We start from the raw sequence: 21,947 nt of genomic DNA, 5'->3' as shown, positions 1-21,947 counted from the left end.
ATGGTACTGTCCATTCACGTTTATCTTTTCATCTATGATTTGCAGTGTGTTTTGAAAGCATTAATTAAGCCTCACCAGATCATTATGAGGCTCTGGCATCTAAAGAAATTTTTAAAGCACAGGGAAATTATCACACAGAGAATTTTGAATTGATTCACTAGGCTGGAAATCCTCCATCCTCTCAAAATAGGATATTTCTTTAATACGACAGTACTTCCTTAGAAGAGAAAGATAGTTTTATTTTTCTAAAAACTTCCAAACGATAGAAGCCTATTAAAATGAAGAGCATGAACCTACCACTCTCACAATAGGCTGTCTCCTCAGTTAAAATAACATAAATTCTTAGCACAGTAGTTGTTTCATAACTTTTTTACCAACCCTTCCCAACCTCAGCTGCTGCCAGCTGGGAGGTTTATTTTCTTATTCTGGTTTGGGTTACTCTCTTGCTTTGCTACTTGTGATAGTGAAAAGCTTATCCACCCTTCTACAGCCAGAAAGTATGAACTGTTTGAATCAATTCATTAATTTCCTCCAAAGATGATAATGCAAGCTAAAATAAGCCCTCTCACTTTACCTTGTAATAGCTAGATTGTCACAGCTTTTTTTTTTTCCCACTGTTTAACTTTCCATCAAAATGAATTGCACTGGAAAAACTGTCCTTGTAAGGCAGCTGCAAACCTTCTAGTACTTACCTTACTGCTTGTAGGGTGACTAATAAAAGTGCGAGGGTTTTTAGGTGGAACAGCCCGGTTTTGTTGTACGTGGCCTTGCTACCTTTGTAAGGCAACTTGTGGGATAGTCACTGACATAATCTTTCTTCAATAATATGTATTTAAGAAGCTAGAACAAATATACTGGATATCCTTAAGGTTAAGTATATTTTTGTTTCTCCTTCCAGCAACAACATGTCAGTTGTGAAAAGAAATGAGCTGTTTGAGATGTTTTAAGAGAAGGCTTTGCAATGAGCGTTTGCAGTTTGATAAATCTTTCCTGCAAAACGAGCACACTGAGGGCATCCTCAGATTTAGGGGGATTTTTCTCTCTTTACCAGCTGTGTCTGTCTGCCTGCCTGTCAGTTACCAAGTTGTTACGGGTACGCTAAGCACGTCTTGTTGTGTTGGGTTTTTTTCAATTCAGTCTAATAATGAGAAAACCCTCTCTCTAAATAGCCAAGAATTATCCATCTTGTTATTCACCACTGTGCTTCCATTAAAAATCATCCTTGCATAAGCGACAGCTCATTAAATTTGCCGTGGTATTTATAGCATCTACTAATTCTACCAAATCCCACTTGCAAATGCGATAGCTCCGTGTGAAATGGGCATTGGCAGTCACTCCAAGGCAACCACATGAGTAATAAAGACCCAGTTTGTATTGCTCCTACATGTTCTTCTGGAAGTTGCACACAGTCTGAGTCCACATTTCAGATGATTGAATGCATCCTGTGCACCTCTCTCCTGGCATCTCAGGCAACCTGCTGCACTAAGAGTTGAAAGCTGGTGCCAACCCCTGAGAAGCCACCTCTCACACGAGAGTGTTTTTCACCAACACAGACATCCAGTTCAAATTACTGAAAGCAAGTTTCTTTCTGATCAGTTGCTTGAATGCTCGAAGGACATTGTTGTCTGGGAATATACCATATGACAACGACAAAAAGCCAAAAATTTTTCCACATTAGGTCCAAAAGCCACTGTGCAATTGAGGTTCACAATAACTGACAAATGCCTAAACCAATCATAGCACCTACTGCTATGACAAAGATAATTACTGCCTTTCTGTCGGTGAAGTGTGTACCCTGCTCTGTATCATATTTAAAATAATCTAATTCCAACTCATTTTACCCCTCCAAATTGTTTCCAGCTGTATGATTCCTTTCTTTCCCCCATATTGTTTTTATTGGATATAATGCAAGTCCGTAAAGATAGATTTTCCCATAATAAATACACAGATGTTAGAATAATAAACATACAGTCAACCTGATATATGAATATTACTACACATTAATAAATATATAACTAACAACAAAAATTTAAAAATTGGAAATTGAGAACATAAAGTAGCAGAGAAAGAAATGGCAGGAGAAAAGAAAGGCAAAAAGTGAGATAGAAACGTACTTACTTTAGGGAAACTATCTGGATTCATTTATGGTTCCTTTTATTGATTTGCTGATAGCATTAAAGCACAAGTATGGTTGTAAAGCATTCCTAAGAATGCCGCCTGTCTTCATGTATTGGAAGTTTTCTGCTCATACTGAAAGTCAGGCTTTCCAAGTTGGCCAACTCATACCATACTAGACACTACTGTGCTAGATTAATGTATCTGCTTGGATGTAAATTTCCATTTTTGGAGAATAATGAGCCTCTCTACTCCTCCCATTTTTGGTAGGAAGTTTTTATGAACATTTGGCATCTCGGTTAAACCACCATCATAGCCCAGAATAAAAATGACTGGTTTCATATGTGAGTCTGAATTCAAATTTAATTAAGCCTATATATGGCCTGAACCAAGAATAATTTACTGACTGACACCCCCTCAGCATGTATGATGAGATGCCAGCCATTTCTCCATGGCGCCATCACTTACATATTTTTCATGCCCCATTCCCATGTTCTTTCAGGCCTGCAGCTAAAACACTGGGATCCAATGTGGACTCAGTTACCTGTTTCCAGTGCATATACAGAAAGCATCACTTTTTTAGAAGCATCTCTGCTTCAGAAGGTATTCCTCTCCCTTTCTTAATGTTCTGATTGAAATTATGCTGTCGTCTTAAGTGTGCATGCTTGTATATAACTGTGACATTCAACTCTATTTTCTGATTGTGTTTCTCAAAATAACTTGTACAGTCTTCTTCACCTGCAAGTTAGTAAAATCTATGCACAGATCTTGTTGGTCTTTAAAACTGTAGTTTCTCTCCTATCCCTCTCTCTGCCTGGAGAGTGGACCAAAAGTTGAGTGAATGCGTGGCAACAGGAAGCTCTTTAAGATGTTCTTCTCTAAAACCTCCCACAAGTAAACAGGGCTTTAACCTCACTTCAGATGCGTCCTTTCAACATGCCAGAAATCTACAAATCAATAGAAAAGGCCAGACATCTTTTTAAAGAGCTTCAGAACTCCCTTGGTGTTTGCCCATTTATTGATTCTTCCCTGTGAGGTGACCAGTTCAATGATTTGCCAAATCACTGTATCAATGATACAGCCAAATGAATGCTACTAAATCATGATCGTTTTCCACATCATGAGTCTGACAAAGGAGACATCTGCAGATTACTTTTGATCACCTCATATTTTCCCTGAATTTAGCACTGATAAGAGCAGTCTGCTCATAAGCACTTCAATCTGGAGAATCCCAGCAGAAGTGCTCAATGCCCAAATAATTAGCTACAATAATCGACTTTCAAAGAACAACACTAGGTTTCACTTCCATTATTTACTCCTTTCTTCAGAGGCTGTACTGCTTATTTTTACTTGGAGTTATTTGCTTTCAACTGTTACTAATGATCTGTAACTTTTAGAGGTACCTACGTGACAGAATGTTCCGGCTGTCATTTGTGGGAATAGAGACCAGTCCTTAGTGCTGGATCTCTTTTGTATCAATAACCTGATAGGCTATACTCTTCCAGATCAGCATCCTTACCTTCAAAAAATTCAAAGGGCAATTGTCTTTCATCAATGGTTATCCGCTGATAATTGATATATCATTAACCCATTAATCTGTGGATCCATTTGTTAAAGATGTAATCTTTAAGGAGGTAATTTGTTAAAGAGTTTCACAGCAAGACGAATGAGAGGAGAGTGCAAAGGAAGACTTCATGTGAGAAGCTGGCATGAAAACTAGGGATGGGTGCAGGAAGGTAACAAATATAAGTACGTACAGGGACAGGATGAGTAAAATGAGTGTAGTAGTGAGCTTTCTTTGGGGATGGCATGACTATGGAAAAGTTCCCAGTTATAAATACACCAAAAAAATCTATACATTATGCTTGGCTATTTCAAATAAATACACCAAAAAAATCTATACATTATGTTGGGCTATTTCAAGGAATGACAGAATCGCAGAATCACCATGGTTGGAAGGGATCTCTGAGATCATCGAGTCCAACCTTAAAAAAAACCAAAACCCAAAACACCAACAACAAAACAAAAAACACAACACCCCACCACATCACACCCACCCACAAACCAATAATCTTGGGCACTTGAGCATGCCCTGAAGAGCCATGTCTACACCTTTCTTAAATACCTCCAGGGATGGGGACTTCACCACCTCCCTGGGCAATTTCATCCCATGCTACATCCTTTGTTCATGCTACTAAATTGTATCTTTTGGTCGCTTTTTATCTCTAGCTGCTATAAATCTTTCACACCAACATGAATGCCCCGTGCCCTAACATAAATTCTACCATTGTTAGTCTGTCCTCTGAATAACTTCAGTTGTTTTTCATACAGACTCCCATGTGTTATATAGGTAGTACAGCCCTCACTCACCAAAGCACCTCTTTGGAAAAATAGCTCAGGACCCATGCAGCTTAACTAACTTCCTGGTGATTCCCCTGGTACAGTAGGATCTCCAGAAGTCACTGGGGTGGACTTTTGCTCCCGTATCATGCCTTCTGAATGCTGCTTGGTTGTGGCTGGAAGGTATGCATAGTTGGAATGTAATGGCAACCAAGAGGTGCTGTTGGCCACAGATGCATAGCTGTTGGCCACAGATGCATAGCTGTTGGAGAAACCTCATGTTGGTTGAGTCTGGGGGAGGGGAGGCAAGGTGGTAGTGTTGCAGCAGGATACAAGTTAGAATAACCATAAATCTGATAGAGATAGAGCCTTGGCCCAGTGGCTAAAGATCAGGCCCTCTCTTTTCCATCCAGAGAGAGCAATTAATATCATGCTACCATAGCTTACTCACCCTCTCCACCCTATTACCCAAATAACTTGCCTTGATTTTTCATCTCCCTAAGTGGTTCTGGGAAGAAGCTAGATGAGCTTTCCTTTCAGGTGAAGTGAAAAACATGCCTATCTTTTTTAGTCTTAATCCTTTCTTCAGTCTGTTCAGGCAGAACCAAATATCTAGTTTAGTGTTTCTGTGTGTCAGACACAGATGTGTTTTGCTACACATGTGAATATTTATGCTTACAAGTGTTTTGTACCTTTAAGTGATTTTCTTTTTCGAGATTTATCCTTTTTTTAACCTTTTCCCCCCTCACTAGTGTAATAATACCACTTCCTAAACCCTGTCCTTTTCCTTGATACTGACCACATCATCTCTGGGTGCTAGTCCACTAATAAAACAAATAAAGACATGTGGATTATGGGATTCTTTATAGACCTGCATGGAACTCATCTGGCTGAGCTGGCAGGGGTCATGTAAACCTTCTCCATCCGTTAGAGTTTGTGTGGTTTCGCACCCAACAAATGTCAAAGCAGAACTCAGCTGCAACTGCCAAGTTTCGTCTGTGTTTGGGTTAAGCCATAAAAGAACCCACCAAATTCCACATCAGCCATTTCAGAGTTGCAAGAAACCACCCAGGTTCGGTGAAGAGGTCAAGAATCTGGTGAGCATTTTGGCAAATATGGCCTGAACAGCAGCTCAAGAAAACCTATTTTTTTCAAACTTTGTGTACTCTGACCAACCTGATAGCTGGTCCATCCTGATGCCGAACAATTTTTGTTCCCTGTAGCTCTTACTTTGTATAGAAATGTTCAGAAGGAAAGCAGAGGCTCAACTTGTAGTCCTCTTTAGGCATTTGGGCTGTGCTTACTTGCAAGGTTTCTGAGGATGAAAGGAGTCTCTCTGGTGAAGAGGATTATTATTCATGAGTACAAGGACAGATCTGATGAGGTGCCACAAGATTCTCAGCTTGAAGAGGCAAGCAGAAGTGGTGAAAGCCTTTTCATCAGGAAGCTCAGTGATGACACCAACTCTAGTACAAGCCTCCAGAGTGTGCCTCTTCAAGGATGTAAGTGATCTCACAGAAGTTAAGATCTTGGACTTACTTGTCTAAGAGTCAGAGTATGCTTGCAGGCTTTGGCAGATCGAGACAACATAGCATGAAGTACAACAGTCTTATGCTTGGCAGCTGTATATTTTCTGGCAGCAACATCTTTTTGGACATGAACTTAAGACAAACAAACACAAGACCGACCAAGGAGGACCAGATATGTGTTTCTAATAGTCAAGACAAGTGACTAGATTTTTTTTCTGGTTCATTTAAAGTTGAAGGTAAAGGCCAAGTGTTGGGTTATTTCCTGTGTACGGTGTCTTGAGAATGTTTAATGCTTTCCACTTACACTCTTTTTAGGAAACAAAAGTTAGGCAAGAAGTATTATCTAAACAGAATTAGATATATTTTAGGAAAAATGTGGGAAGAGACACTGATGAGCATAAGTTAGGCAAGAAGTATTATCTAAACAGAACTAGATATATTTTAGAAAAAAATGTGGGAAGAGACACTGATGAGGAAATTCCTCATTACCAGCTTTTCAGTATATTTTCAGCTCGCAGAATATGGCAGATTCTCTGTGGGTGTAAGTCAGTTCCCCTGATGCCAATGGATTTATTCAATTACAACACTTTACAGCTGGGTCATTGTGCCCTTAAAACACTAAGACCTAAGCCAGATGCTCAGATGTGCATGTTCTTCAAAAAAAAAGTCAGTTCCATCATTGACTTAAGCATAGTACAGGTTTTGGCATTCATTTCACAATGGTGTTGGAAAAAAATCCAAAGCCTTTATCTCCAGTAATAACCAAAACACCATGTAAGTAATTTCCTTTTTGCACAGATGGGTGAAATGTTATGCCTTTTTTCCACATAGTTCTAATGCGATCTTATGTCTGCCCACATTCAGTTCTGTTGGAGGCAGAAGACTCACCTGAACCACTGAATTAAAGAAAGAGGTGTCACCCAAAGAAGAATTGGACACAACCCCACTGAGAATCTGGATGGTATCATTCTGAGTGTCCTTGTGAGAGCCACACACTACAAAATGTTATCCCAACACTTAGCAACAGACAGTGTGGAGGATGGTAAATGGGCAGCCCTTGGGGAAGAGAGAAAAGGCCAAGAATAGGCTAAGGATACTCAGCTGGGTGATGAGGAAAATAATGATCTCAGTGATGGAAAAAATTTGCATAATCTCCCCTGTGAAATAACATCAATCGTAGGGTAAATGGAAAGCAATCAATTTAACTTTTGCCAGCTAACAGTTTGTCCTGTGTTGTTTTCTTTGAATTGGTTTCCTGCCTCAAATCACTTGCAGTATTTTCTTTACAATATGATAGCAACACCAAAATGGGTATGTATCACTGCTGTATATTGGAAGGCCAGTGTTGTATGCACTGTACTTCACCAGTTAATTGTGAATCTCCCATTACTTAAGCTTTTGGAAGTCTGTAGAGTGATTTTTTGGACCTGATTTTAGTTCCCTTTTGGTTGGCCCTACAGTCATCATGGAAACCTCTGACAGGTTGACAATTGGAAATATTTCTTCACAGGGTGTGATGACCTTGTCCTTGGATGCCTGTGCAGCATCTGGGTCATTACTGGGTATGAAGTTGCACAGATATGAATGACTTCATTTAGAGATCACTAGAGATCTCCTATCTCTTGCCAGTTACTTTTCAATGAGTGGAAACACACAGGCCAGAGTTTTTCTGGGAGCATCATCACTGTTGAACTCCAGTAGGCAAGTACCAGAGGCAAAAACCTTTGCGGGACTGCAGTCGGAAAGCTAAAAGAAAACCAGCCCCCAATTTATCGCTTTGGCACCATATTAGAGACACCCTTACCTACTCGAAGCTCTTGTCCAAAGACTGTTTTCTCTCCCAACGCAGAGCAGTTCCACCTCCCGTACCGAAACTGGTACTGGCACTCATTGATTCCCATTTGTGCCCCTTCCCCGATCACAATGATGGCATCAGGGCGGCTCTGGCAGATGGCTCGCTGCCGAGGGGCCAGGCCTGGGATTTTGTTGCAGATGATATTAGCTCCTAAAGCCACCACAGATGACAAAGCTCTGAAGGAAAAAAAAAAAAAAAAAAAAAAAAAGCAGAAATAAATGTTATAACCAAAGTGAGGTGTCATTGATCACTTTTGCCATGTGCTGCCCTGTGGCAGTCAAGGCGCTGGGCAAAAGGGGCAGGGTGGAAGATGTGTTCCTGTAACTTATGTCAACTTATCCCAACTTCTCTGGTCTGGCAAAAGAGGTTGGAAATCTTGCAGTAATTCCTGATCTGTGCCAGAAACAACAAAGAAATGGAATTTTGGCCCTTTTGCTTCCAATCCCACACAGAGCCATCACCTGATGAGATGTGGAAAGCAAGACATATTTAAAAGCAAAAAAATTGTCACAATTGGTTGCCCACGAATCTCTGAAACGCATGTCTGCTTTGAAGGGCTTAGGTAGAGTCAGGCTCAGTGTTTTAGTTATCACAGCCAGTTCATCCATCCCTCATTTGAAACCGTTAAGCACAATTTAGAGAATGACTTGACACTACCAACCCTCTTGCCTATTATAGCACACAGAGTATTGAGTGATTAATGAAAGTTCACCAGCATAACTGTGCTTTTTGACCTGGAAAATATCATGGAGCACATAGGAGTGATCCTTAATATGTGTCATCCAGGCTAGAAACATTTGTAGTTCTCCTTCTTCAAGTATATTTTCAGAATTCACTATAAAGTTTGCATATAACTTGCACCTGCCATATGTTTTCACTTTAGTGCATTTATTTTTCATTTTTCAACTCACTTTTCAACATCTTTAGAGGCTCATTTTTCAACATCTTTGCAGGCTACGTTCTAAGTGGTAATATTTTGAAAAAAATAAGACAACATGTGGTACATGCTCAGTGATACCTCAGGTCACATTTACCAAGTGCCAGCCAGGCCTATGCCAGGATGCTTCAACGGGCTCTGGACAAGTCAGCAGGAGCAAAGAGAGCAGTATAGCTATGTTAGCAAAACAGCCCTTGCTCAGCATGTTGTGATGAATCCTGAGACAGCCATGCAGCCAAATCCTGGAAAAGTCCTTGCCATGCTGCCCAGCTGACTGTCCTGCTCCTCAGCTGGCAAACCGAGTACTGAGAGCATCGCTACTTCAAGGAAGCACCTTCCCAAACCCTCTCCCCTCTTTAGCTTCTCCCTGCCTTGTATGGGATCATATGGGTAATTTCATTTCCCCATCAAATGCTGTTGTTGACTGCCCCTGTAACATCAAGGTACTTGCCCAGACCATGCTACAGCACCTCGGGTTCAAGCGGAGTTTCACGGTAACAGAAGTCACAATATATAAAGAGGTTAGTAACAGGACACAGACTAACTTCCCCATCACCTTTCTTTCCATCATGAACACTGAGTTAAGCCTTTCTTCTTAACGTTAAAAGTTTCCCACTGGGAATGCTCTTTTTTTGGAAAAAGCTGACTAAACAAAATAAAAGAATTTTATAGAAATTTGTCCATTGATCTCAAAGGTAACTGCAAAATTACATAAATGTTGCATTTCAACGAAATCACAGTGTTTCATTTTGCCATTTCAATAAACTACAGTAAAGCCAGGGTAAAAAGGGTGAAATGGAGAACTCTTCCCTGGCCAAAATGAAATACCACTTTTACTGTGGAATGGAAATTCCATGATGATTCACTTGCCCTTTAATAGGTATTTGTGCATCTTTTCCAGGGTTAACAATCCATGAGAAATTCACCAATTTTGGTTTTATTTATGGCTTAGAGGGGTTTTATAGATATAGAGACAAGGTATTGCAAACACAAAGCATGCATGCCATTTGGTGCTGCCTATTAAATAAAAATAAGAACAAAATGCAGTTGCAGCTCTGACCACTCACAGTGTATGGAGTAGGAGTGCTCAGACCTGTAGCTTTAATTCAAGTTCCTCCAAATACTGAGCAACCAAGCTGGAACATCAGTTGGAACCCGTGAGTCCCCACAATTCATGCAGGTTTGGAGCTAAGGTTTTGTTTCTGGCCCACTTCTACCTAAACAACTGAATAAAATATGTAAATACGAAGTCTTTGAATCAGGACTTTCTAAGAGATATGATAACCTTCAAAAAAACATTATGAGTTTGATGTAGAGATAATAAGTTTCTCTGACCTTTACAATGGCGCTTTGTATATTAACTTATAGTTTCAAAAGTTAATGAAAATCACAGGGAAAAGTGTCATTGTTTAATTTTTTAAAAATCTTAGTACTGAAAAGTAAAAGTGTTGTTTTCTGTCATAGCTCATGGAGATTTTAGCTCTCTGACTTCAGCAACTTTCCACGTAATTAGGATGTACATTCTGAAAATGTTGCAGTAAAACACAAGGAAAAGTATTTTTTCTCCATAGCTGAAGTGTTGTATTCAGACCATACTCTAAAGTGGGAGGGCACTTCCCCAAACCGTGGTAGGATCTAGGTCTAGCTCTGCCACGGTTTTAAAATTATGACAAGGGAAAAGGTAGCTTGTACAGCGTGTGTAACCTGAAGATGACAGCTGGATGCTCTCCCACTACAACTTAGTCCTGGTTCTTCTCCCCAAGGGAGGCTGAAGGCAACGTAGGTTGGCCACTGGCTCTCTGCTGGGATGCAGAGGGAGCAGGTCAGCTGAGGAAAGGGTGAATTTGTAAGGCCTTCCTTCAGAGCTGAGCAGCAGACAGGGCTCCCCAGCAGCAGCAACTCCCCAGCTCAGCACACGAAGGGTTTCTCTGGGTGCCTCTCAGGTTGCACCCCATCCTTACCCCATTCCTTCCACCCAGCTTTCCCAATTCTCCGGGACAGAGCAGGTGCCCAAGTGTCCTGCAAGACCTCCCTGTCCGGTAACCCATTTCCCTTGCAGCAGGAGCTGCTTCAGACACTGACCCTTCTAAGAAAAACCTGGTCCTGAAGGAATCTGGGATTGGATCCCAAGAAGCAGACATGCACAAGCATTCAAAATTTAAGTTGATGCTCAACACGTGTGCACCAGACATGCTGTTCTGGTCCCCTGGCTGCCCGACAGCCATTGTCTTACTGAGGTGACCAACTTACTGACAAACATTTTATATAAAAAATATTTGTAAATGATATAAATATTATTTTAAAATAAAAATTAAAAAAAAATAATAAAAGCTGTGGGATAACTTTCTGATAACATTTTTTTTTAAGTACTGGGCCCCCACAGTCTCCACTCGTTTCTCAAGTTGAGCAGCAAAAACTTATGACTTTTAAAACAAAGGAAAACAAGAAAGAGTTGGCTACAGTATCTATCCCACGTATAATTTTCAATTTAGTTGCTTCCTCCATACACGTTGCTACTGTCTCACAATTAGAGTAGAGAGTGTACTCCCTGGTCTCCCGTTGTTTCTGGAGAAGGCTTTGGTAAAAGTATTTTAATACAGTGGGTCAGTTTATTCATCCAGAAAATAAGCGTGATCATATCTGCCTCAGAAAGTGTTGTGAGGATACAATAATAATTATGTGCTTGTAAAGGGCTTTTAGGCATTCCTCATTAAAAGAATTAAACTGCAATTATTGGGGGCGGAGGGGGTCTTAGTTTTTTTTAATTATTATTTTCAGGGACTTCCCCCTCTCTGGCCTGAATTTACTGGCATATTCCCTCAGCCTTGTTTAGCCTACTTTTAAATTGTTACTCTGATTTCAGTGCCAAAAGAAATGCTGAATCATGAAACTGAGGTTTTGGAAAACTTCGTTTGTGTTAAAGAAATGCACCCAACAGCATTTCAAGCTTCCTTTCTGCTGTTTCTTGCAGTGTCCCTCAGTTTGTGCATCCAGCCACATTCAGGAGGGTTGTGCCACGCTCCTGCCCCTTGGCAGGTTGAGAGTTACATTTTTTTAACTAGATGGAGAGTGTTTCACTTCGTAACTGTCAAAAGGCAGATCCCCCCCCCCAAATGCCACATTTTGGCATCTTCTCCCATCTAATCTTTCCCTGTGCTTCAAAGGACCTTGAGTCTTATCACAAGGAAATGCTGAGAGCAGTTATGTTAAAATTCCTGGTCCAGTTTACAGTAATTGTGATCATCCTGCACTACCACAGTGCACACTTTGGAGTTTCATGTTGGGTCATCCAATTAAATCCATGTTGGTTATCCAATTAAACATCATTCACATGGGCTATCCAACTAGACAGTGGAATGTTGTCACATTTCCTGAGTAACTAATGGTAGTGGCTGGCATATGGAGAGACTTCACCTTTCTTCATCACTTAGTCATTAACCCAAGGGAACACCAGCACCGAAATGGAGCAGGGTGATAAACAGAGTAATATCCAAAGAGAAATAAAATAAAATAATAATAATTAAAAAAAAAAAAAAAGATTATCTAAATCTGGGCTTGGACAGGACCTTGCAGTTCAAACTTACATCAAACTGAACCTGAGCAGCAACGTTTTGGAAGGCTTGCTTTCTGCATCAGAATCCTGAAATGACAAGCTTTTCATTCTTTGAAAGAATAACTATGACTGCAGTCATAGCAACCAAAAGTTTATGGCAGTGGGAGACAAGTCTCAGCTTCTTTTCTGAAATAGTGCGTGTTTAATTATACAAAGATAGATGACTACTATTGCAAAAAAAAAGAAAATACTCACTCAAAATGTATTTTCTACTATGGCTATGTATTCCCCCTGGGACCTAAACAACTACAGCTTTCCTTTTCATGGAATTACGTGGAAAAATTGAAAGATCACAACCATGAAAATTATTATATACTCAAGGCAATTCATAAAAGTAAAGGTCTTTGAAAACACTGCAGAAATTAAATGCTGAGGCCTAAATTCATGTGAGTTTTAAGAACATAGAATTTAATGCAATGTTGCTTGTCAGAAGAGAAATGTACTTGTCATTCATAATCTGCTTTCTTGAGTCTCTATTTTATATTTGTGAATGTGGACATCTACTTAACTTGAGCACATTAGTCATTTCACTGATTTCAAATGTTATGATGTTCTTGCAACTTCAGATGAATCTCGCACGCAGAAAGGTCATCACTTGAACTGTAGTTTATAGAGAATATTAGAGTCCTTGCACAAGTGGAAAACATAGAACTATAATGTAAACCCTTATGAAGAACAGTTGTGCAACCACATACGCTACATGAGGCAAATCCTAATTTTTACTGCTGTTAGAAGACTGAATTTTTACAAAGTTATTAAATGGAACTGGTGACATGTAGACAAACAGCAGTAACTAACTAGTCTTCAGAGTTGCTCCCAAGCTACAGCACAGATGTGCACTGAGATTTCTCCAAAGAGTTTAAAATTTGGTTGCGACAAATATATAACAGAAGGAGATGTAAAACAGAGAGATTCTACCAAATACACATTTCATACAGATTAAGCACTTAACCAAGTCGATTGCAACCTTTCGATTTAAAAAAAAATATATATAAAAAAAAATTTGCCCTAAAAATTCTTCCCTATCAATCCTTTTTCCCTAGGCAAATGATATTTTATTGCAGGCCAAGGGTGGCCTCAGGAGCTGTGCCTTCTCCTCTGACACCCTTGCTCATTTGTATTCCTGGCCGTGCAGCAGCACAGAGCACATTTCCTCCCCAGCTGCCGAGCCAGCCTCCCTGCAAGCCCTCTGAATAGGGGCCCGGAGGGTCACCATGATCTCACCCCTAACCCTGCTACTCAATATTCACCTAAGGCTGCTGTTGGGCAGGGGGTTCATTTTCGGCAAGGAATGAAGAGCTTTAGCCACACGAATCCTATTAACAGCAGAGGAGCTGCTGGGCTGTACCGAAAACTTACCCCACCGGCTCTGATCAAAATCCCCATAACGGATTCTTTGTTTAGAAGGAACCGCCGAGATATTTTGTGGTGACACTGGGACTCATCTGAAACACTACACCACTACTGAATGGTTTACTTAATTAAGAATTCCTAAGTAAATATTTTGAGTGTGCATCAGTTGCAAAAATTGGCAGGAGCGTCCCGGGCTCTGAATGCCATCTGCTTATGTTTAGGCTTTCAATTTTATTTTCCACCCCTGGCTTTTGGGAAATCATTGTTCGGCGCATGTGCTATTGAAATGGAAATCAAACGGGGCTGTGTGGTACTGTCCTGCAGTGCACTCCTCTCTGCTGGAGCTCCAAGCTGAGCCTTCGGACCTGGGGGCTGTGGGCAACAACGTGTTTGCTCCCAAAAAATGAAAGGCACGGATTTTGGGTGAGGAGGTCACTCCCAAAAAAAAAAAAAAAACAGGGAGAAGATAGAGCGTCGAGAGTGAAAGTGGTGGGATAGGTCAGCTTAAGGGATGACTCACACAAGGGCAGAGGATACTTCAGACTAAATGCTGGCTATGGACAGAAGTGGGAACAAGGATCCCATCCCTGCATGCAGTAGTGATGGGGGGAACATTGGCAAAGCCTTGGATTCACACCTTCCCCTCCCTGCCAGCTGGGAGGCACAGGATGGCTGCTCCAAGGGCAGCAGCAAATGATTAGGCTTCAGGAGGAATTAGGGGAGGCATTGCCTAGCAGAGAGATGTCCCCAGGTCACAGGGCCAGCGTGGCAGTGTCATGTTTGCTGCCCCACAGGGTTTTGTGTCCTTGGAGATGACAGTTTTATGTGACGCCTGCTGATGTGGCATTTACATCAGAGTAAAATCTTGCAGTGAGTTCCAGAAGAAGCAGTGCAGGTGTGAACATTATGAGCCAAAACAGAGATGGTAAAAGCCCCACGAATCAACAGAGCACCCTCCTCTACCAGTAGAAGACACGAATCAACAGAGCACCCTCCTCTACCAGAAGAAGAATGGGAGACCTTATTAATGTTGACAAGTATCTCAAGGGTGGGTTGAAGGAGGAGGGAGCCAGACTCTTTTCAGTGGTTCCCAGTGAGAGGACGAGGGGCAACGGGCACAAGTTGGAACATAAGAGGTTCCACTCAAATATGAGGAGAAACTTCTTCACAGTGAGGGTGACAGAGCCCTGGAACAGGCTGCCCAGGGAGGGTGTGGAGTCCCCTTCTCTGGAGATTTTCAAGACCCACCTGGATGCTCCTGAGTGACATGCTCTGACAAGCTCTAGGCAATCCTGCTTCAGCAGGGGAGTTGGACTAGATGATCTCTATGGTCCCTTCCAACTCTAAAAATTCAGTGAAATTCAGAAGGGTTTGTAGCCTGTACTGTACTTTTAGTTGCTGTGCAAAACCGTAGGATTACCAGTGGTCCTGTGCCTGAAATGGAGGATGGCAGGGTAGGAGGACTGGGAGTGGTTAGAGACAAAATTTTACTCTCTCAGCTGTCACAGATCCCATCAGTGCTTGGAATGGGGCTGTTCATACCAGAGCAAGAGAAAAAAAAAGCATCTATAACTCAGGAGTATTTCTGGAGTGATGTGTCCTGAGAATATCCCCAAAAATGACAGTCCAATCTGACTGTAAATTGACCCATATCTTATTTTGTGTATGGCTGATTCACTGCAATATTTTTTTCTAATATTTAAGTGAGGCAACACTTGATATGTAACAGCAGGGTATCTTGAAGAACTCTTACATCTCTAATTTACCTGTATTGAATTTTTTTACACCAAGGGAAGACTCATGAAAAACAAAAAAGCCTTACATGTCCTACTGTATAGAGCACGCTGGCAAATTGGACATTTACATTTACATTGGACATATACTGTCTTCCATCAGGCATTCTGAATTTGCATGGCAAACTACTGTACAATAAGATTTTTCTTTCTTCTCTTCACTCACACTATTCTAGGGGCATATTGCTATATAGTGGAAAACATTCACATCTTGTGCATATAAAAATCAATACAAGTAAAATAGGATGTTAAAATATCTGAAGTGCTGGAAACATTGATTCCAAAGCAATTTGGGTTTCAAGAAGTGTTTGGTTTGCTAAACCAGAGTAAACTGATAGGCTTTAGCAAGCTGTGGCCTGTGTTGGAAGCTGCAGGAAGGCAACAACTCCCCTGGAATGCATGGGGCAATTCGTGAAAGGCTGGAATATTCCTGCTTTGGGCTTGCCAGTGATGAAGGTGGTGACACACATGGCATAACTGAACTTAGCTGAGTAAGTTTGTTGAAAAATGGTGTTGATATAAAATTATTCTATTCCTTTTAAAAACCCAGGACTTTATCAGATTTAGAAATCAAACTGAAACACTTATGCTTTATACAGTTTTTTTTTTCTTATGGCTGTATAAACACTCTTAACAGGATCTACCATTTCAGTTCTGCAAGCATACACACACCTCTCTTATGCCCTGCAAAGTACCAAGCAACTTCCACCATCTGTAACAAAAATGTCCATTCCTGAATGCCAAGACCCTTGCTGAGCACTTGCCGTTGGTATTGATGTCTAGCGCTATTATTTGTCTTCCATCATGCTTCTGTTTTCCTCTAGCACTAGAAAGAATCATGCTGATATCTAATAGAAAGTTACAGAGTTGTTTGCTGAACAACTTTGTGAGCAAAGAGATAAGCCATACATTTTCGATGTCTACAGAAAAAAAATTCAGTATTACGGAGAAATAACATTTTCACACTTCAAGTTGGAAAATGCATGCTTTTGTTACGTTTTCCAGAGACCAAATAAGAATGAATAGCCTCTCCATGACATATGGGCATTTTCCAAACTTTATTCCAAGCCCTAATTAGCCATAACTGTAGTGTACATTTTGGCTTTGTCCAAAGTTTAGCAGACTATTCTCCCCTGTGAAAAGGTTAAAAGGGGAAGAGAAAGATTAAGTCCTTCAGGCAAAGTTCAAGATTTGGCAAGACCCACTAAATTTTTGAGATCTGATGAAAGTGTGTCGCAGTTGTGATGTGGCTCTGAAGGGAGCCAGACTCTTTTCAGTGGTTCCCAGTGAGAGGATGAGGAGCAATGGGCACAAGTTGGAACATAAGAGGTTCCACTTAAATATGAGGAAGAACTTCTTCACGGTGAGGGTGACAGAGCCCTGGAAGAGGCTGCCCAGGGAGGGTGTGGAGTCCCCTTCTCTGGAGATTTTCAAGACCCACCTGGATGCTCCTGAGTAACATGCTCTGACAAGCTCTAGGCAATCCTGCTTCAGCAGGGGAGTTGGACTAGATGATCTCTATGGTCCCTTCCAACTCTAAAAATTCAGTGAAATTCAGAAGGGTTTGTAGCCTGTACTGTACTTTTAGTTGCTGTGCAAAACCGTAGGATTACCAGTGGTCCTGTGCCTGAAATGGAGGATGGCAGGGTAGGAGGACTGGGAGTGGTTAGAGACAAAATTTTACTCTCTCAGCTGTCACAGATCCCATCAGTGCTTGGAATGGGGCTGTTCATACCAGAGCAAGAAAAAAAAAAGCATCTATAACTCAGGAGTATTTCTGGCATGATGTCTCCTGAGAATTATCCCCAAAAATGACAGTCCAATCTGACTGTAAATTGACCCATATCTTATTTTGTGTATGGCTGATTCACTGCAATATTTTTTTCTAATATTTAAGTGAGGCAACACTTGATATGTAACAGCAGGGTATCTTGAAGAACTCTTACATCTCTAATTTACCTGTATTGAATTTTTTTACACCAAGGGAAGACTCATGAAAAACAAAAAAGCCTTACATGTCCTATTGTATAGAGCACGCTGGCAAATTGGACATTTACATTTACATTGGACATATACTGTCTTCCATCAGGCATTCTGAATTTGCATGGCAAACTACTGTACAATAAGATTTTTCTTTCTTCTCTTCACTCACACTATTCTAGGGGCATATTGCTATATAGTGGAAAACATTCACATCTTGTGCATATAAAAATCAATACAAGTAAAATAGGATGTTAAAATATCTGAAGTGCTGGAAACATTGATTCCAAAGCAATTTGGGTTTCAAGAAGTGTTTGGTTTGCTAAACCAGAGTAAACTGATAGGCTTTAGCAAGCTGTGGCCTGTGTTGGAAGCTGCAGGAAGGCAACAACTCCCCTGGAATGCATGGGGCAATTCGTGAAAGGCTGGAATATTCCTGCTTTGGGCTTGCCAGTGATGAAGGTGGTGACACACATGGCATAACTGAACTTAGCTGAGTAAGTTTGTTGAAAAATGGTGTTGATATAAAATTATTCTATTCCTTTTAAAAACCCAGGACTTTATCAGATTTAGAAATCAAACTGAAACACTTATGCTTTATACAGTTTTTTTTTTCTTATGGCTGTATAAACACTCTTAACAGGATCTACCATTTCAGTTCTGCAAGCATACACACACCTCTCTTATGCCCTGCAAAGTACCAAGCAACTTCCACCATCTGTAACAAAAATGTCCATTCCTGAATGCCAAGACCCTTGCTGAGCACTTGCCGTTGGTATTGATGTCTAGCGCTATTATTTGTCTTCCATCATGCTTCTGTTTTCCTCTAGCACTAGAAAGAATCATGCTGATATCTAATAGAAAGTTACAGAGTTGTTTGCTGAACAACTTTGTGAGCAAAGAGATAAGCCATACATTTTCGATGTCTACAGAAAAAAAATTCAGTATTACGGAGAAATAACATTTTCACACTTCAAGTTGGAAAATGCATGCTTTTGTTACGTTTTCCATAGACCAAATAAGAATGAATAGCCTCTCCATGACATATGGGCATTTCCCAAACTTTATTCCAAGCCCTAATTAGCCATAACTGTAGTGTACATTTTGGCTTTGTCCAAAGTTTAGCAGACTATTCTCCCCTGTGAAAAGGTTAAAAGGGGAAGAGAAAGATTAAGTCCTTCAGGCAAAGTTCAAGATTTGGCAAGACCCACTAAATTTTTGAGATCTGATGAAAGTGTGTCGCAGTTGTGATGTGGCTCTGAAACTGTGGTAGAACAGTTCTTGTCCACAGAAGCATATATTCCTTGGTTAGCTTGCTCTACAATGCCTTTCCGTTAATAGCAGGTACGTATTTATGGGTTTAAAAAATTAAAGATGGGCTGTTGGTGAAGTCTATTTTAAAATATATCCTTTTTTATATTTTTCATTTAAGTATATGATATATCTTCATCTTTTGCCTTTGCATGTATAGGGCTTCCATGGATATGGTGCGAAAATTGAAAAGAGGAAAGCATGTAATAGTGGGTCCCCAGGAAAGGAAGATACGTGGTTCCCAAAAGAAAATCATCTGGCTTTACTGCTATGGTGGTTCAGGTAGGAACCCATTTTCATTAACCAAGATCTGAGCAGTCAATGAGAAAAAATTCTGAAAATTTACTAATGAGCCATTACATCGGAAAATTTAGTCTTTTGTGTTAACTTCAAGACTACACTGCAGTGTCTGTTAATCATGAGGATGCCGATTTATGTGGTTTTAAGTTATACCTGAAAAGCCATAAAAAGTGTTCTCAGAGGTCCTTTTAAGTGAGGAAGGTGGAGAGGCCATATTGACCCCAAACACGGTGTGCAATTTGGACTAAATGACCACTGGAGGTTGCTATTTGTGCACAGTTATATGACCACAAATCAAGCTGTCTGACTGGTCTTGGTTTAGCAGCAGAAAAGAAAAAAACAAATTTACTTTGTCAGTGACACTGCATTTTTATACACTGAATACAACAACATACTCTGAGTCCTGATTTATTTTTTCTTTCCTCACCACCCTTTTCATGGTGGTAACTCTGCTAAGGCCATGAGTTATCAGGATGCGAAATTAAATAACATAGAATCATAGAACACCAGGTTGGAAGGAACATCAAGGATCATCTGGTCCAACCTTTCCTTCAAAAAAAAAAAAAAAGTTTGCATCTCCAAACAGAATTAAAACAAAACAAAACAGAAAAAACCATAGGCTTGATGCTGTCAGGTTTACTTACTGGCTTGTTTCTACAGCTGGGATGGGTGTGACACTGCATTTTTATACACTGAATACAACAACATACTCTGAGTCCTGATTTATTTTTTCTTGCCTCACCACCCTTTTCATGGTGGTAACTCTGCTAAGGCCATGAGTTATCAGGATGCGAAATTAAATAACATAGAATCATAGAACACCAGGTTGGAAGGAACATCAAGGATCATCTGGTCCAACCTTTCCTTCAAAAAAAAAAAAAAAGTTTGCATCTCCAAACAGAATTAAAACAAAACAAAACAGAAAAAACCATAGGCTTGATGCTGTCAGGTTTACTTACTGGCTTGTTGCTACAGCTGGGATGGGTGTATTGCTCAAACCATTGGCAGCCCATCTCCCCTACTCTACAAAGTCCTCCCCTACACCATGTCCCTCAGCACTGCATCTAAACGGCCCTTAAACACAGCCAGGGATGGGGACTCCACCCCCTCCCTGGGCAGCCTGTTCCAATGCCCGACCACTCTTTCTGTGAAAAATTCCTTCCTAATGTTCAGTCTAAACCTCCCCTGTTGGAGCTTGAAGCCGTTCCCTCTCGTTCTATTGTTAATTACCAGTGAGAAGAGACCAAAACCATTGGCAAAAGAGACTCAAACCATTGGCAGCGTTTGTTGTTCCCATCTGTTCTAATTGTCCCACTTATGGCAAGACTGTTGTTTGCCAGCACAGGGGATGAGGAGCATAAGGTCTGCTCTCGATTTTTCTCTAAATTTGATGAAGCTTTCGGATGACACACCATCAGGGGAAGGACAGCCTCTCCTGAGCAGATGTGCAGGAGGTAAGGAAGTGAGTGTGAGGACTGGGAGCATCCTTGGCAGTGCCCAAGTGTACCAAGCAGTTCATTGGTTCCTTGACTTGCTCCCAAATTGGCTGCAGAGCCTTGAGCCCTAAACTTTTATTCTCCTCAATGGCTGGCTTTCACCTTTCCCTCAAATCACACAAGCTGGTGTACACTCATTTATAGTGACCACACTTAGCATTGCTTCCAGAACGTGGAAAAAACTGGGAAAGAAACACAAAGTCACAGAAGCAGAAACCATTGACCTCTCCACGTGTGGCATGAAGGCAGCTATTCTTTGCCCTTCTTCAGAGCAACTAATTATGTCACAGTTTCTCCCAGGTGATCTACTTTTGGAATCAAGATATTCTATCTTCTAATGCTTTTCTGTTCATTTAGAGACCCACACCCATTCTGTGGATGGTACTGTCATGTCACTACTGGTGAGCAGAATGCCGTGTCACATAACTCAGCAGCAGGTTGGCACAACCAAAAAGAGAGTCCAAAGAAAATTACTCAGGCACAAGCTCATGGAAGAGCGGTGATATGGCAGATACAGCTTCCTTACTGGCCTTGGTGTTGGAGATGCAGAGTAGTTGCACAGCAAGCCCACCTCTCAGACCAGGATACTTCTGCACCCTCACCCAACCATGATCTCAGCCTCATGCAGACGTATCTAGACTAGCTTTGGGTGACCTAGTAGAAGTTGCAGCGTAACCACCATAGACCTGAGATCCACATGCGCCGATTGCCTGAGTATTTGCCCCACTCCAGGGACCAGTTTGGCAACCAGGAGGTTGTGCTATGGCTAGACAGGTAGCTTTAAATGAGCTCACTAGGCTGGCTGCCACGTGAGCATGGTCCTCAAACAGAGACACCTTGGAAGTCCCGTTCAGCCTGCACAGCTCAGGTGAGATCTTGCAAAGCCTCGATTTAAGGACCAGCATATCAAACACCAGGGATCTCTCACAGATTTCAATATGCTAGGTGCAGAGTTGACACCCTCCAGGCTTTTCTGGTCACGTAGTCTTATTTGCTTCAGCAGGAAATTTCCTATTCAGCTGCAAGTCAACCTAAGTCAATGTATTAGATTACATGCCTTCATAAAGACTTCATAGTAAACACTAGATACCAAAATTAATTGAAGAGGTAGAAGCTTTGCATCAAGGCAGACACCTAAGAAATACGTAGAGTGCAGAAACCCTGCATTTGGTAGATTTTTATACTTTTAATAAATATTTATCTAAAAATAAAATTAAAAATGCAGTTTATTTTTAAACAAATACCTGAATTGCCCTTCTAAAAAAAAAATTTAATAGCCTATTAGTGCGTTAACTAATATTGTCTTTTCTCTTCCAAGTCTGTTT

The 21,947-nt window shown here is 40.8% G+C and overlaps 1 protein-coding gene across 3 annotated transcripts in view; it reads right to left on the bottom strand.

The window, feature by feature from the left end:
* The window catches only part of WNT7B (wingless-type MMTV integration site family member 7B), a 115,442-nt gene that overhangs the window by 36,809 nt on the left and 56,686 nt on the right, over positions 1 to 21,947 (bottom strand). For all 3 annotated transcript variants that reach the window (XM_014938414.1, XM_014938413.1, XM_014938415.1), the window contains exon 2: positions 7,789 to 8,015. In XM_014938414.1, coding sequence (XP_014793900.1) covers positions 7,789 to 8,015 — 227 coding nt within the window. The remainder of the gene's footprint in view (positions 1 to 7,788; positions 8,016 to 21,947) is intronic.

The sequence above is a fragment of the Calidris pugnax genome, unplaced genomic scaffold (assembly GCF_001431845.1).
Source record: "Calidris pugnax isolate Ruff unplaced genomic scaffold, ASM143184v1 scaffold47, whole genome shotgun sequence".
Taxonomy (NCBI): Eukaryota; Metazoa; Chordata; class Aves; order Charadriiformes; family Scolopacidae; genus Calidris; species Calidris pugnax.
This window is presented reverse-complemented; position numbering and strand designations above follow the sequence as displayed.